Source organism: Pteropus medius, unplaced genomic scaffold, assembly GCF_902729225.1.
Source record: "Pteropus medius unplaced genomic scaffold, Ma_sr-lr_union100, whole genome shotgun sequence".
Taxonomy (NCBI): Eukaryota; Metazoa; Chordata; class Mammalia; order Chiroptera; family Pteropodidae; genus Pteropus; species Pteropus medius.
This window is the reverse complement of record NW_024352787.1, coordinates 27,248,861-27,266,117: the sequence shown is the minus strand read 5'-3', so window position 1 is coordinate 27,266,117 and position 17,257 is coordinate 27,248,861. Positions and strand designations below refer to the sequence as shown.

The 17,257-nt window shown below is 39.0% G+C and overlaps 1 protein-coding gene across 2 annotated transcripts in view; it reads right to left on the bottom strand.

Annotated features, from left to right (window-relative positions):
* Positions 1-9,334, bottom strand: part of BAZ1B (bromodomain adjacent to zinc finger domain 1B) — a 58,381-nt gene extending 49,047 nt beyond the window's left edge. For both annotated transcript variants that reach the window (XM_039849210.1, XM_039849211.1), the window contains exons 1-3: positions 9,214-9,334; positions 3,991-4,107; positions 535-679 (exon numbers count right to left, since the gene is read on the bottom strand). In XM_039849210.1, coding sequence (XP_039705144.1) covers positions 535-679; positions 3,991-4,107; positions 9,214-9,320 — 369 coding nt within the window. In that variant the 5' untranslated portion in view covers positions 9,321-9,334. The remainder of the gene's footprint in view (positions 1-534; positions 680-3,990; positions 4,108-9,213) is intronic.
* Between the last annotated feature and the right edge of the window lie 7,923 nt (positions 9,335-17,257).

Here is a 17,257-nt window from a genome sequence, read left to right as displayed (position 1 = left end):
TTGAGTTCCCTTCCTCCACATTCTTACTTTAAGCTTTCAAAGGATTATACAGAGATTGCTTTAGTGTTATTAAGTAAGCTTTAGTGTTATCACTTTAGTAAGTTATCCTTGAGCTATCTGAGCTAGAAAATTAAATAACAAATTTAAGTTGGAAAAGAAAAAAGTTAACTCATTCACTATTGTAGTGAAATGAGATTGCTTGCATGTTGGTACCACAGATTTCCGAAAGTCTTTTAAACACAGTATAAAAGAAATTACAAAAAAAATAATAAAAGCCAAGATAGCATAAAAAGGGATAACACAAAGAAAACAAGAGTACAATGGTACACAGTGTAACGATTATAAAATTAAACATTTCTAATAATATGGTTCTAAAATGTGGTTCTTACATTTGATATGAAGTAAAGCAAACTTCATGTTAATACAATTTTATAAACACAAAAATGCATTTTATAATCTGTACTAGACACTTCACTCATGACATATGGTTAGTGAGTCAAATCACATTTAAAAAAATAAAAAGAAGACGCTTACCTCAAAGTCACACTCTTCTCCCACGGCATATTTGGTCATGATCTCCAACCAAGCAGTATCTACTAACTTTTCTAAAGAGGCTGTGTTATGGTGAACCATTTCCAGAACAAGTTTCTCATACCAGGCAGGAAACTCTTCCTTCAAACTAAACAAGTATGTTATTAATTGCCAAGAAAATGCAGAAAAACCTATCCAGATCTTTAATTCAGGTCAATTCAAACATTTCTTTAGCAAATATATGCAAGACATTGGGGAATAAAGATTAAAAACCACGTGGTACACAGGAAAAAGAAAGAACTTTTAAGTAGCTATGTCAGACTGACCTATCCAGGTTAATTTTCTCATCTATAAAATGAAAAAAATAGGCATATCATTAATAAGGTTGATTATTTTCCCAAGTTTGTTTTTACAGTAGATTCCCTTTTTAGGTGTGAATTATTTTTTCCATAGCCTTTTCCTAGTTTTTGGTTAGGACACCGTAATAATTATATGTTATTTCTCAATCAATAATATGCTTTAATATATATTCATTCAGTTCTCATAATACCTTATGAGGTACCTAGAATTTTCATTTTATGGATAAGGAAAATACATCAAGAAGAGTTAACATGTTGGAACCATGACTTGAACTCCAAAGCCCTTGCAAAGTAAAACTATGATGTACCACTTTTCACTTATTAAACTAGCAAAAAAGAATTTCAATCATATACAATATGGGCAAGTGAATAGTGCAAAATAACACTCATACACTGCTGTTAGCCTATGTTTCAACTCTTGGAAAGCAGTTTGACAACAATTATCAAAAACTGTCATACATGCACAAAGATTTTCACTGCTGGATTCTCGATGGTAGCAGAAAACAGGAACCAACCTAAATGATTAGTTGTTAGATATTCATTTCTGACCAGAGTATAACATTTGTGCTGTGGGCGAAGGGGAGCATCGGGCATAAGAATTCACGTAAATGCAAGTATTAGGCTCATTGTTGTGTTACAATATTTTCAATCGCTTTCTGTACTGTTTATAACTACAAATGTTCCACTAATTGACTGCTAGACTGAAAATCTCTTATCATACTCCTTACAATTAACCCACTGAGTTATCTATTCGCTAATCACAATCCATAAGCTTCTCATTTCCCTGCCTTTGTTAAGGCTGTTACCTTTGTTCTCTCTCCACTGTCCTCCCTTATAGCTTGATCATCCTTCCGAGATGTCCTCAGACTTCCTCAATTTCATAAGGCCTTTCTTGGCCCCTATTAACTCACTCTCTTCTCATTAAACCTTACAGTCACTCAGCTTAAATTTCATTGTTATTTCTGAGTGAGACTGGACAATGATGTTCAGATTCTTTTATTAACTCTGTATTATTTATATTCTTAAAACAGAAAAAGATTTCTACTTCGAATAAAAATTGTAAAACTTGTCTTTTTCAGTAATTCCTCCCATTGCCCCCTATATTTTGTTAGCTATCAAATCACATAAAACATTCCCCAAGTGTGTTCTTCAGAACTTCACTTTGATGTAATCAATTCTGAGGTCAATTCAATTTGAAACACACAAGATTAAACCAAGCTTAAGTTCCTTTCCTACAGGTCTTCTGAAAATCTTTAATATGTTAATGTGTTATGGCTTTTCAAAAACAAAGTATGTGGTGGTTTTCCAAAGTTATAGCCAAAACCCTCTTTTCAGGAAGAATTAAGAGAATCCATCTCATTCTTTCTATTCTCAATAATGCAATGACTCACTACCTAAACACTATGCTAGCTAGCCTACAGACTTCACACCTGCCTCTTCTCTAACTCATCCTACACATTGCTTCCAGATTAAACTTCTCAAAGCCCAAATTCGATCATCACTGTACCATATGTATCTTTTCTGTTCGAAAATTATTGCCGTCTTCACACTGTTCACTGAATACAAATGTCTCATCTTGTCTTCAAACATCACCGTCTTCATGAACTTTTCTCTAACAACTCCAGGTTAGTTTCTTTTATTCCCAAAAACACACCCAGAGAAAGTAGCACTATCTCTATTTGCAAAGAGCAAACAGTATGTGCTTATATATAGTGCAGAGGACTGTGCTTAGGTACAGTAACCAATTCAAGAATAAGTAAAATATGAGGCTGGCCCTCAAGAAGTTTACAGGCTAATACAGGAGGCAGCAACAGCCCATGGGCCAAATCTAGCCTGCTATCGGTTTTTGTAAATAAAATTTTATTAGAAGCAGTCACTTGTTTATATATTATCTATGGCTGTTTTTACTGTACAACCTGAATTAAAAGTTGAGACAAAGACCATGAAGCCCATAAACCCTAAAATATTTAGTAAATGGCACTTTACAAAAAAGGTTGGCCAACCCCTGGCCTAGTACACTAAATAAGTGATATACATAAATACACTAATCAAAAACGGAATGATGTAAGTCAGTGGTCCCCAACCTTTTTGGCACCAGGGACTGGTGCTCCCATGAGAATCTAATGCCTGATGATCTGAGGTGAAGCTGAGGCGGTGATGCTAGCGCTGGGGAACGGCTGCAAATACAAATGAAGTTTCGCTAGCTCAATCGCTGCTCATCTCCTGCTGTGAGGCCAGGTTCCTAACAGGCCACTGACCCAGCATTGGTTCTTGGCCCGGGGTTTGGGGACCCCTGATATAAGTGACTCAAGCAAAGGAGAAACAGGTGCCAGCCAGGTTAACAGATTTTAGTAATTATCAGTCAATGATGGAGCCATGACTAGAAACCAGGTCTCAACTGAACCCAGTACTCTATTATACCAACAAAAGAGCAGAATAGTATTAGATTACTAAACTGTATGCTCTCTGCTTGTCTGATATCAAGAGAAACCAATAAGAAGTCCATAGAAGAAGCTTCTATTCCAAATTACCAAGAGTGGTTTTATCATCTCTAGTTTTTGTTATCTTTTACATGTGCCAAGTGCCCAAATTCTGAGTGTTTTCTTTGAGAAAAGACCCAGATAAGTAGGCACTTTGAATACAGACAGGATTTTTATTTTAAGACATCTCATTCAACCAGCCCACTTAAATGGTCTTCAAATTGTGTATTTATTTTTGATAGCTGCTGTAAATACTGTCTTAAACTTCAAATAATCACAAAATAAAACTTTCTGCTCATCTGCTGCCTCCAAATTACTTCTAGATCATATTTACTTCCACTGCTTAGAACCAAATTTCCAGAATACTAATAAGATAAAAGTACAGAGCAAGAACATTCAAGAGCCTGGTAAATATCTAAATATACACACAACTACATTTCCACACAATTTGTTACTAGCAAAATGCCACTAGGCAAAGGCACTCAGACACCATTATATAATATAATGTATTTCAACTGATGCCCCATAAATTTAAATACAAATATTGCTTTACAGTTACTATTCCCCCTTTCCTAATAATATGAAGATGGTGCTAGAAGAGTAATGCTTCTCTTACTTACAGTTCAGCAACTTCCTGTTCCTCCTCCCAGGCCTCCTTGTGTGTTAGCTGACTACTTCCGGTACTCTTACATGTCCAAATGCGCTCACTGTACCTTTCCAAGCGAGCTTCATATTCTCTGTTAGCAGTAGCTCAGGAAAACAATATTCAAGCAACAGAGATTTCTAATCCATATTCATAAAATACTTACCATATATAGAAAAAAAACCTATAATATCCTTTCTATGATGTATAGCATGAGAAGATAAAATCAGTTTTTAATTGGCAAATCCAAAAAAGATGATTAAGACTAAACTTTGATTAGAATGGTTTGTCATGTTTTACAAATAAAATATTAATATTTTAGTATAAATGTGATTTCTTCAATTCACCCGAGTTACATTTCAAAAGACAGTACTAAAAATTCATAAGAAAAAATAAAGGCAAAATAAGACGTAAGTCTTAAGGAATAAGAATTTAAGGTATGTGGAATTGTTACACAACTCAGATGGTTAGCAAGTCTAAAACTCAGTTCCACAGTAAGATGAGATGACCAGTCCAGTCTCACATGCAGTTTGAAATAAACCTGATGTACCTGCTAATGATCCATTTACTAAAAGCCTTCCAGTCTACCTTAGAAACACCTGTTGATTCATTAGTGGGGTTTAAAAAAAATCCATAAAGTCCTAAAAATAATTTTGATATATTTATCCAGCCTTTACAATAATAATACATTCACAAGTTATTTACTAGCTGTTGTTCCTGAAAGAGGAGGAGGAAGAGAACATCATAAATTAGTGCCATATACATGGTAACTTTCCACAACATCCCAACTGGAATTCACTATCAGCCAGACACATTCGAATTCAAATGACAAGTAACTAATTTACTTTTAGCATAGCAACAGATGCTATGCAATAAAATAAACTGACACCACAACTAGAGAATTAGCTGCCAATCTCTGTACTTTCCAAGTGATACTTTTTATACTGGTTGAAATAACAGTATTTAAACAGCTCCCCTCCATAATATTACTTCACAATAATTCATTTTTAACACATGGAGATTGTTGGTTTTCTAGGGTTATGATCAGTGAAAAACAGAACAGAGACAAAATAGTTTTAGCCAACAGTAAAATCAACTTTCCTCACATCATTCTCTGGATCTAATAAAAACAATGCAATAAGTCTATTTTCTTCATCAAAGAAGGTGTTAAAATTTAAAAGATTAAACAAAATAGAGTTAACAGTAAAAACCAGGAGTCAGACTTCCATATAAAGCTATGTAAAACTAATTATTGATAATTTATAAAAATCTATATGGTCCCCCTTATCTGCAGTTTCGCCTTCCAGTTTGTCATCCAATCAAATGTGGTCCGAAAATATTAAATGGAAAATTGCAGAAATAATTTATTGTTTTAAATTGCACGCCATTCTTAGTGTAATGAAATTTCGTTCCATCCCGCTCCCTGAATCATCTCTTTGTCCAGAGTATCCAGTTGTATAAGATGCCCACCCTTTAGTCACTTAGTAGCCATCTGTTATCAGATTGACTGTCTGGTTGTTGAAGTGCTGTGTTCAAGTAACTTTTACTCTATTTAATAATGGCCCCAAAGTGCAAGAGAAGTGTTGCTAGCAATTCGAATATGCCAAAGAGAAGCCTTAAACTTTATCATAGATATGTATGTATAAGAAAAAACATATATAGAGTTCAGTAATATTTCAGTATTTCGGTACTATTTCAAGGCATCCACCCACTGAAGGTCTTAGAATGAATCCCCTGCGGATGGGGGGAGGGAAGGCTACTGTATAGAGAGAATAAGAACTAGTGTGGCTTCCATTATCCTAACTAACCAATCAACAAGATGGATTTGCCTCTAAATCCTATTTCAGATTTTAGATTACCAAAATAAGTTGCTCACTCTCAAATAACCACTCAGGGCAAATGCTAATTGAGGTTTTTATGTTCCAGCCACTGCGGCACATATAACTGCGGACAAAATGTCAAAGCAATTCTCCAAAGGTTGTGTAAGCTATAAATGATATTTTCAAATCCTAAACTATCTCATCAGGTATCTACTTTTTCATTAGTTCAGGAGCTACCTCTTCACCACAAAAACGATACTTCTTTATTCTCGTTAGCCTTGTAAGGATTGTTTCTTTCAATAAAGTACTTGATAGCCTCAAAGAAAGTAGCCCATGAAAAGTATGGAGGTTAAATAAGCACAACTATAACCCTAAGAGTTCTAAGTGAGATGACAAAGTGCCAAAACAAGATTTGCTTTTTATCCTATTTTCTCTCTTTGGACCAGTTTGTCGTTAAGTTAAAAATAACTCTAATCTGGTATGACTTGTTACTTTAAAGATATCAAATTATAAAAATCACGTAAGAGCTCAGTATTCCAACGGCCCAATAAGATCCTGTCCTGCAACCACAACTTTACTTGACTCTTTAAATGTGCTCTAGTCATGTTTTCCTAGGCAAGTCAAATAATTCTGGCCATATTCTAATAGCCCCTCCTCATTACACCAGCTAAAAGTTCTCAAATATTGATGCCATAAAGATTATGAACTAGTTAGGCTTTAGAAATGAGAATAAAGTAATACGACAAAAATATTAATCTTCAACAGACTGCTTGTAGGTTCAGTTCCTCCTTACAACCCCTCTTGACTTAGTGTTATCACCTTATTGTCAAATAATCACATCAAGAATTGATTCCAATAAATTTTTCCAACGAAGTTCTAGTGTCTTGCCTGTAGTACTACCCTAGAGTAATGTACCAGATTCAAAGACACATTACAATAAACACAATCATCAATAATATAACACCCACTCATTAAATGTGTGCATGATTCACAATGACCACTATTAAGTTTAATGAAGATGTACAATGATGTTTCGAGAACATACCAATACTCACAGCTTTAAGTCAATAAAACATCACATAAATTTGCTACAGAATACACATACAGTCAAAAGGCAAGCATTAGGAGAAAATTAAAGTATCAAATCCTATTAAAAACATAATTGCAAATATAAATTAAGAACTGGAAATAACTACTTCAAATGCAGCTGTTACCCAATCACATATTTGTTTCCGTCTACGAAATCCCTAATAGTCTAATAAAGAAATATGCCAACCTACCAACCACACAATACAACTGTTTAAAAACCATCCTTAAAGTGCTTACAATTGTAGAAATTCCCAAGTGAGCAATTTCACCCAATATATAACACAATTTAAGAACTCCTTTAAAAGGGTTCTAAATACTGGTATCGGAAATTTTTTAAATGAAGATTTTTATTAAATACATACCATTTTAGAAGTTTTAGTTTTCAACTGTAATCATTAAAGAGTAACTCCTAATACATATCATTATATTTCAATGATATCAGTAAATATGAAAAAGCCTGTGCTGCCAGTTCAAAATTAGCTATCTACAGCCATTTTTGCCATGGTTCAGTACCCATCAGACTTAGAACCTGTCTGTTCTCTACTGCATGTTTCTTATGCTCCATTAGAACCAGACCTGAAAAATTAACACCTGATAATAGTGTGAGTAACCATCAACTGCTAAAACAAAATGACATCTGAATAACATTTTAAAAGGATATGGCAGATTCCCACGAGTAATTTTTTACTCCACTAATGTTTGGAATGTTATTTAAAAAAAAAAAAAAGTAGGGCATCTTTAGAATAATGCTACATTTAGTAGAACTAGTATACTTCTCCAGAGCAATCCAAAAACCCTAACAGGACAAGGAAAAGAACCAATTACCACTCCCACCCCTCTCTTAAATACATCTTTATCTTATATCACAAACTGACACAAAAGTGGACTAGCATCAAAAGGAAGGAGGATCATTCCACCGTTCTTTTGATTTACTTACAGGGATGAGGTAGGAAAATTCTGAGGCACAGAATTCTAAGCCTGACTCCCATCATTTACAGTATGTGTGACCTTTAACAAGTCAACCTCAATTCTCTGGGCCCACCTGACAAATCAGACAGGAGAATCTGACCATCTAGATCAATTCAGCTCTGAGATGCTATAATCATATTTTAAGAGCCTTCTTACAGCACGGACTCACTTCCCAGGTCTCTTTGTATGTAAACATCCAACATTCACAAACTGCACTCAAACAAGAATGAGATTATTCTATAAAGTATTACATTAAAAGGAGAATCAAAGAGAAATTAAATGATATCGCTCACATGGGCACTTTCTTCTCTATACAGAAGTTAACAGAAACCACAAGAAATCAAGTCCTTCCAAAGGGAAAGGGCTAAAATTATACATTAAGTAAAACTGAGTAATACATTAGCCTTCACTCTTGAAGTTTTCAGTACATTAAAGAAAGCTTGATTCAGAAACCATTTTTACGCTTAAGCTTCGAAAAGGACTCAACTGGCATCGATAAAAAAAAGTAAATAAAAGTCGTACAACTTTTAACCGAAAGACTAATAACCTTATGCAAGAAACAATGATTAGAAGAGAGGATGCTGCGTATTTAAAACATTAGCCTGGTGCTTCTAAAATACAACATAAAAATCTTAAGTCTATCATGGTACCTATTTATTATTTTACTTACAATCAAAAACCAACCTCCTTCTAAATCGTCAAAACTTCAAACCTGAGCATGCCCAGGGAAGAAGGGCAGCAGCTCCTACAAGGTAACTGTTTTCCTTCCCTTTCCTCTAAGTCTGGAAATTTATTCTTGGTTTTGTGCCTCACAATCCTGTCAGTTCATCACCAGCCTAAAGTCCACTCGGCAAGAGAAAAAACACAAATGCCCCCGCAGAGATCGGGGTACGACGCAGTCGAGACTTGTACAAGCCGATCACGAGGCCGCGCGGATACGATTTCAAAAACTTACGTTGAAGGTTTAATTTTAAAAGAAAAAAGCAAAGAAGATCCTGCTCCCCGTGGTTCTTAGGGCCTAAAGCCAACCCCGGGGGGGGAGGGGGTCTCTTCTCAACAGCGAGGCCTGGGAACAAAGTGCGGAGCCGGGGAAAAGGATGGAGAGCGAGGGGCTCCGTAGCGCCCTGAGAGGGGCAGGCCCGCACCCCCGCCCGCTTGCCCCCCAGAACCGCGGGCTCGGGCTCAGAGTTCAGGCCCGCCGTCGCCGAGCACGCTGACATCTGCCACTGGCGCAGGGCAGCAAGGCCCACCGGCCCAGCGACCCCCAACCTACTATGCCCCACCCCGCGGGCGGCCAGGCTGGCGCCCCTAGAAAAGGATACTCCCGAGTGCGGAAGGCCTCCTGAGTGTGCGCGATGGTGAAGAGCGGCTCCTCGCCGGGAAGCGGCTTCACCAACGGGAAGGGCTTGCGGCCCAGGAGCGGCGCCATCGCGGTGGCGGCGGCTGCAAAGAAGGCGGCGGCAGCTGCTCGGCGAGCCCACGGCGCAACACTAGGCCCCGCGGCCCGGAGCGAGCGCCTGGCTCCCGGGGGTGGGATGGGGGAGGGGAGGGGTGAGAGGGCGGCGCGAAGTCGGCTCCCTCACTGCTGGCGCGGCCGCGCGAGGGCCATGGAACTGGACCTAAGGGCGCAGAACTCCCACGCACACCGCTGCTCCGCCTGGCAGCCTCCAGCCAACCTTCGCTACCAGTCCCCGCGTTCGGCAGTCACGACTCCTCAGCTGCACGGGAGGAAATTATTGAAAAATGGCGGGAGATTCCCCTCCACCCCCCCACCCGGCCAGCTCACACACTAACTTGCTCCCCTGTGGCGCCGGTGGCTAATGCTCCAATAGGCGGAGAGCTGGTCAGCGCTCACAGCCTATTGGCTCAAAGGAACTGCCGCTCTGCTCTTGGGTCCCGCCCCCTTCCCCGACCGCTTAGTTGGGTTGCAGCGCATCAGAGGGCAGTATGAAGAGGTGAAAGGTCACGTTATGTAAGCTGTGGTGACGGGCGTGCGGACTTCCAGAGGCGGAGTTGGTAGTGGGAAATAGCGGGGAACCGAAAAGCCGGGAATTCAAGGAGGTCAAGCCAGAGAAGCCCCTTAACATATACTGACACTGCGCCATCTGTCACTGACGGCGACACCGACATCCGGGCACCACTGTCCGTGTGGCGTGCCGGAGGGGGGAGGGGGAAAGCGCGGCCAGGGGCTTTGTCTTTCCACTTCTGCTCCGCCCCCTCCTTAAAGGCGCCGCGCTCGGCCACGCCCGGGTAGATCGGATGGGAGAAGGGGTTGGCGGGAAGTAACCCCAAGACCTTGCCCAGGCAAAGGCCCTACTGAAGGGCAACTTGAACTCCAGCCTGTTCACCCCAAAGTTAACTTCTGGACGAGAGTGTGGTTGAGATCTTGATATTAGTATGGTGCTTGTTTCTAGGAGCTGACTGGAAAAGATAAAATAGAAGCTTCTTGACAAAAATGTTAAAGGGCATCCATCTATTAAAGAGACTATTCCTTCAAATGGTCTTTACTAGCACCTACAATGTTAATAACCCTGTTAGGTGCTATAGGGGGAAAAAGACTGCCCTGAAAAAAATAAGACAACCAGTTCTATGAGACAAGTGCTGAACAAAGTGCACAGTAAATAGTGATAACTGCCTGGGTGAGGACATTTGAGCTGCTTCTCCAAGCTCACTGCACCCACATAGTCCAAAATCTGTTTGGGTATGCAATGCAATCAGAAACGCATTCATAGTAATTCTCTCCCTACAAAAGTGTTTCCCTCAGTTCAAAGATCCTCAGTGGCACAAGAACATACTTTCTCAGCTTGTTCAACAGGGCTGGACTGCTAGATGTCCCTGAATGCAGTATGCCCATACCAGACGTTTTCTTCTTTTCTTCTCACCTTGTGGTGAGAAGTATACCCTCAGTAAAACAAGTTTTCGGTCAGAGGCCACCCCTATGAATACTCCTCTGATTGCCTACCAGAGAAGGGAGCTTATCTTCCTTCAGGAGCCATTTCTTCTAACGATTAGGAGAAACCTCAGGAAATATGGCATTTGAGTTGATTGTAAAAAGATAAGTAGCACTTGACTAGGCACAAAAATGATAAACATAGGCAGAGGGAGCAGCAGGACAGACTTGGTAAATTCAGAACATGTGCCTAAAACAGGGGTTTTGAGGCAGAAAGTATCAAGAGACGGGAGTGGCAAAAGAAGTGATCACCCTGGGCACAGCATTTGATGGTTCAATTAAAGTGACCACTTTGAAGGAAACTGCAATAGTTTGTGGCAGTGATAGCAAGGGCCTCAAATGTAACAAGATCAGTGGAGACAGGCGGACAGATTTGAGAGGCACAGACTAGGTGACGAATGGGAGAGACATTTGCATGACTAGATAGCTAATAGAGTACAAAAGTAAAGACTCTAAAAACATTAAGAAACAAATTTTAGGAAAATATTTGGTATTTCAAAAAAAGCATCTAATGGCACATGAGAACAGTCACCATAATTGTTTAAGCTTTTGGGGCCAATATGGGCTGGAATCCAGCTCTGGTATTGGTAGAGATCTAGAATGAGAGAATCAGCGATAGGCTCAGTTTTAGCCATGAGAACCTGAGGCACCCTGGAGAGCCATCCAGAACATAATTGGAATTCTGAATCCCGAGTGGAAGCTAGAGGTAAAGCTTTGAGTGCACAGCTTATCAACTGGAGCCCCAAAATAAGGAGTTGATAAGGGCCTCCCCAAGTAAAGAACAGTGCTTACCTTGGAGAGGCGGAATTACTGGGTTGTTTTGGGGTTTTTTTATGTTTTTCAATTCATTTTCTGTAGTACTAGTTTTACAATATAAAAAATAAACTTTAATGTGACTCGCTTGGTGGATGTTCTCCATTTCTATGGCTCAAATTTACAAACAATCTGATTAACATAAGATTTTAACATCTTGTCCTGAACATGGGGAAAAAAAATGGGAACTAAAGTAACTATCAGTTTCCTGTTCTAATATTTTCATTGACTCCTGTTGCCAACAAAACCCTTATGAGTTTACTGTCCAGTCTTTGAATGCCTAACTCTCAGCAAGCCCCAAGTAGACCACTTCCTCCTAATTCCCAGAATTCACTGTTTATTCTCCACTGCTGTAAGTATATTTCTTTCTCCTCTATGCATCTGAATTACATACTTTTCTTCCTAATGCCTTCTCACGATTGTTCCAGCCCACATTTGCTTTCACTGAACTCTCAAGGTTTTTTAAATCGTAATCTTAGCAAAATTTGTTGTTCAATGTGTTTTCCCAACATTTGAATAAACAATAATAAAGGGCAGAGATTAAAATGTGTGCTTCTACCGCTCAAAGTCAACTGTGATTGCTTAAATGCAGGAATGACACAATAGAAGCATAGCACATTTCCCTCTGCAGGTCTCCCCTGGGTAGTTTTATGACATGAGCTCAGTCAGCAGTGCCTGTTTTTGTGGTCTGTGTCATATGGAGCTATGCCCTGCCACACACTCAGCCTTCACTGATGCAGACACAGACCGTTGCTTAGAAAGTTCCAGCTTCTGGCTAGTCTTTTCCTGCCTGTCCTGTTGGTTCCTCAAACTCAAAACATCCCAAACCCACAATTTATTATCTTCTTCCCTCTACCATCTGCTCCATCTGGGTGTTTGTTTGTTTTTTTTATTTCTATTAATGGCCTCACTTTCCTTACAACCTCACAGGTCCAGCCTTGACCTCCCTTGAGCTCCATAGCCATAGAATCAAACAGATCAGTAGTCCCCTCTTACGCCCAGGGAAACGTTCCAAGACCGCCAGTGGATGCCTGGAACTGTAGATAGCATCGAATCCTATATATGTGACAGGCAGAAAATTCTGAGGTCCTAAATTAAATTACAGCAAGCCTGGGGATGGAAGGAGACAACAGAGGTTAATCGGTTAACTGCAGGGGGCAAGACCAACAAAAGACTCCTTACATTCCTGAATGTATGTTGAAACTTTGGATTAACTTCTAGGTGGCTATTTCCGCCATTATCCCGAAAAGAATAGCTGAGTAGCTGACTACCAGGCAGTTGCACTTCTTGCTTATGCATGAACTGTAGACTGCTGCCCACAACCAATCCAAAGAGCAAACGCTTCCTCCTTACAGACTATGCACCTATCCCAGAACTAGTCCCATTTCACCTACCACCCCCTTTATCTATAACCAATGTAAATGCTTTTTAAAGCAATTTTTATCTTTATTTTCCAAATTGCATATAAGAGCTCAACAACTCCAGGAGGGTAGACATGTTGTCTTCAACTAGCCCTGCTGCTGGTGATTTAAACTTCATGCTCCAGGGCTTGGTTCTCTTTCTGGCTAGAATTTAGCTCAATAAACACCTTCTTTTAGAAAAGCTCTCTGTCATGAAAGTTTAACGTATCCTACATTTTTTTCCTAAACATGCATGTTTTCCCTTAAAGGAAGCACTTTATGGCTTCTCTTTGGCATATCCAAATTGCCAGCATGACCACTCTAGCGCTTTCGGGCCATTGTTAAGTAAAATAAGGGTTACTGTGATTCTGCCAACAGTTGATCTGATAACAAAGATGGCTACAAAGTGACTAACAGACAGGCAACGTACATTGTGGAGACATTGGACAAAGGGATAATTTATGTCCTGAGCAGGACAAAGCGGGACGATGTGAGATTTCAAGACACTACTCCAAATAATGTGCAATTTAAAACTAATGAATTGTTTATTTCTAGAATTTTCCATCCAATATTTTCAGGCCACGGTTGCCATAGCGTAACTGAGACCATGGAAAGCAAAACCACAGATAATGGGGACTTCTGTAACATCAATTCTACCTGCCTGAGATCTTGAACTACCACCTTCCTGCCATCCCCACAGCATCCTACTTCAGGCATTTATTATTTCTGGCCAAAACTACTACTATGACTTCTTTTCTTTAAAATATTTTAAACATTAAAATTATGTACTTTTCATGGTAAGATGAACATAGTTCTAAAATGGAAACACATAAACAGTTTAAAAAAAAAAAAAGTTCTACAAAAAGCAACCCATGGCACTCTCCTCATCCACTTCCTGCTTCCCTAGGCAGCCATTTTCAATTTGTTAAGCTGTTTCCTCTGGTATTTTACCTCCATACTTCTAAATAACCTATGTAATGCTGTCTTAGTTTTTCCGTTTTAATATTAGCTGCTGACTTAATGTAAAATGAGGACTTAGCCCTTGTCCTCTCCTAAAAACACATGTACAAGAATATTCTCAAAATAATTATATTGCAGTCAAATCAAAATTCAGTGTATAACTTACAATTATGGATTATTCACAGGTGATCCACATGGTGAACTGATTACATTTCCTCTCTTCGTTTCCCCTGGTTTGCTTCAGTCTATTATTATTTCATTTTCTATGTACCTGTCACTGCTCACTCTGTCTCCAAACCGACAGAACTATAAGTCTCCTCTCAATATATACAAACATATCAGGTGGGCAAGGTCCTTCTAATATGTCCCCCTGCCTCCCTATTTCCTCTCCACCGTATCTTGCACACTATGTCACTCCTCTGTTCTTGGCTTCTAACAGTTGGTTCTCTAAGCAAACAGAGTAAAACCAAACTATCTGAGCTGACCTTCAAGGCCCTGCACAATCTGCCCCCAATCTTTCTACATCCCTCCAACTCCTTACTCTGCAGCAAAACCAGGTTTATCTATTTTCTAAATACCATTTCCAACTAAAAGGATCCAGAGCTCCTTGGAAAAATGACTAGTGCTGGCAAAGTTCAAGTTGCAAGAGGAACATCTTATTGTGCCTGAAAGTAAAGAACTGCTCAAATAATGATGGGAACATGTCAAAAGGACACAGGAACCAGCATGAAGGGATCTAACTGGCTGAAACTAAGACAATTTGAACATTAAAAAAAAAAATGACAGTAATGGATTAATATAACACATATATTAATATAACTAATATAATACACATTGCATATAATGGTAATTTATGAGCTTTTAATACTACTCAGAAAAAGAGAAACAAGTGAAAGAGAAGGGAAATCTGTTATTTACAGAAAGTTGCCAGTGAATGAATATACAAAAAATGACAGGTTTACAAAAATCACCATTTTGCAACCTCCAATGAAGTAACTGATTCAGAAACAGATCATCAATGGATGCTAAAATCATGGGCAAAAGGTTGTTGGAGAACTGTCTAAAATTATCACTTTCTACAAAGCACTTATTTAAAAGCACACTACAGGTGGAAGTCTGGCAGATACCACCTTAGCCAAGTGATCAAACTCAGCATCACCAGTAATGGGACACACTGACAATATGTGCCTCTTGATATAAGACAATGATAAGCACACATTGCCTCTGTAGTATTCTAACCAAAATCATCTAACCTGAAACCCTTGTAAGACAGACAAATCCTGATTGTGGGACATTCTACAAATAACTTCCTGGACCTTTCAAAAATATCACTGACATGAAAGATACCTATCTACCTACCTCCCAAAAAAGGTTCTAAAAGGAAACTAAAGAAGCATGAGAACTAAATGTTGTGTGTGGCCTTAGATTAGATCCAGGATCTGGGGGCATGGGGAACTACTATAAAGTGCATTATCCAGACAGTTTTGGAAATCCGAATGTTCATATTAAATATTATTCTATCATTGTTAAATTTCTTGAGTATGATAATGATACTCTGGTCATGTTGGGGAATGTCTTTATTCGTAGGAGATACAAGCTCAAGAATTTAGGTCTAAAGAGTAAAAATGAGAACAACCTATTTTCAAGCAATTCAGCAAAAAAAAAAAAGATACAGCAAATGTGGCAAAATGTTAATAATAATTGGTAGATATAGGTGAAGAAGGGCTTACATAGCTTATTAAACTATTCTTTCAACTTTCTGTAGTTTTGAAAATTCTCAAAATAAAGTTGGAAAAACGAACACCCAATTCCCAGGTTACTCCCTACACATACCCCATGCCTCATGGCCTCCACTTATTTGCTCATGCTAACCTGCCTGGAGTAGTCTTTCCTCACATCCAGACAAATTTCTCAAGGCTCAGCCTCAACTGCTACCTCTTTTATAAAACTTTTATGATCTCTCTCAAAGCCTCCAAGATTGTTATCTGAGCCCTAATAGTATATTACCTCCACCATCCCTACCCCTCCCACCCCCCCTCACCCTTGCCTAGACACCTATCTAGCATTTCTACCTTAGTAGACTATAAGCTCCTGAAAGGCAGAGGCCACATGTCCAGCAGTTGAACTTTAAAGAGAACCCAGGATGTATTGTTGACAAATATTTGTAAAACAAAGAAATGCCATTTTCCAAGATGATGAGTAAATCTGCTCCATGCACTCACCTTTTGAATACTCCAAAGTTCTCTTGAGCAAAAATCCATAAAACTCTATTGCTCATTAGTGCTTATTCATATTCAATGAATTTAGCAGGCTCATATGTATTTTTAATTCAAATGTGCATATGCATTGGGCCTACCACTTACCCAGAGGGAATTTACAAGTTATTTGTAAATAACTTGTGGTCATTCCTTGACTTTTCCCCTTCTCTTTTTTCTAGTCCTCCTCATAACCTTTACCACATTAAGATTCTGGGATGGTAGTGGAGACTGCTAGCCTGAATTTTTTAGAATATCAATGAAGTGGTGCTCAAGTGGAAGTCGATAAAAGAGATGGTTTCTATTACACCTTTTTGTGATCCTACATGTTCCTTTTTGGGCTCTACTCTATCATCTATCATACTACGCTTTATGTAGTTCCTTGGAGAGGTCCAGCTCCTGAGCCAGTCTATCAGCCTCCTGAGGGACAGGATGCCTGCCTTCCTGTGTTCCCAGTCCTAGCACCTAGAAGTAACCACAAATGCCAACTGCTATCTCTCCTTGCTAGTTTTCTCTCCTGCTTACCTTTTGTGATACTTGCTTTCTGTAATTGTTTCTCATTTACAGAAACTCCATTTAGTTCTTTTCTAAATCTGCCTGGTCTTTTTTATGATCATAGTCATTATACTTTCAATAACTTTCTTTGTTTCAAAACATTAAAACATACTTATTTTATGTACCATACACAATTCCAGTATCTGTGACATTTGTTTAACAACTTGACAGTACACACTTAATATTTTTAAGAAAAAACAAACTAGGAATGACAAAACAGGGCAGAACCTGGATTCTAGTCTCACCAAAGATACCTGGAATCCCTGAGAGAAATGAGAAGATCACTTTAAGGAATAATAAAATGAACTTCTTGAACATATAGAATGTGGAATTCTTTTCAACCCTCAGGAACCAAGAGCAAAAAGGAAAGCAGATATGTGAATGTCAGAGCCTTGTGGAAGGGGCAAATGGGAAGCTACTGCTTGAGATAATG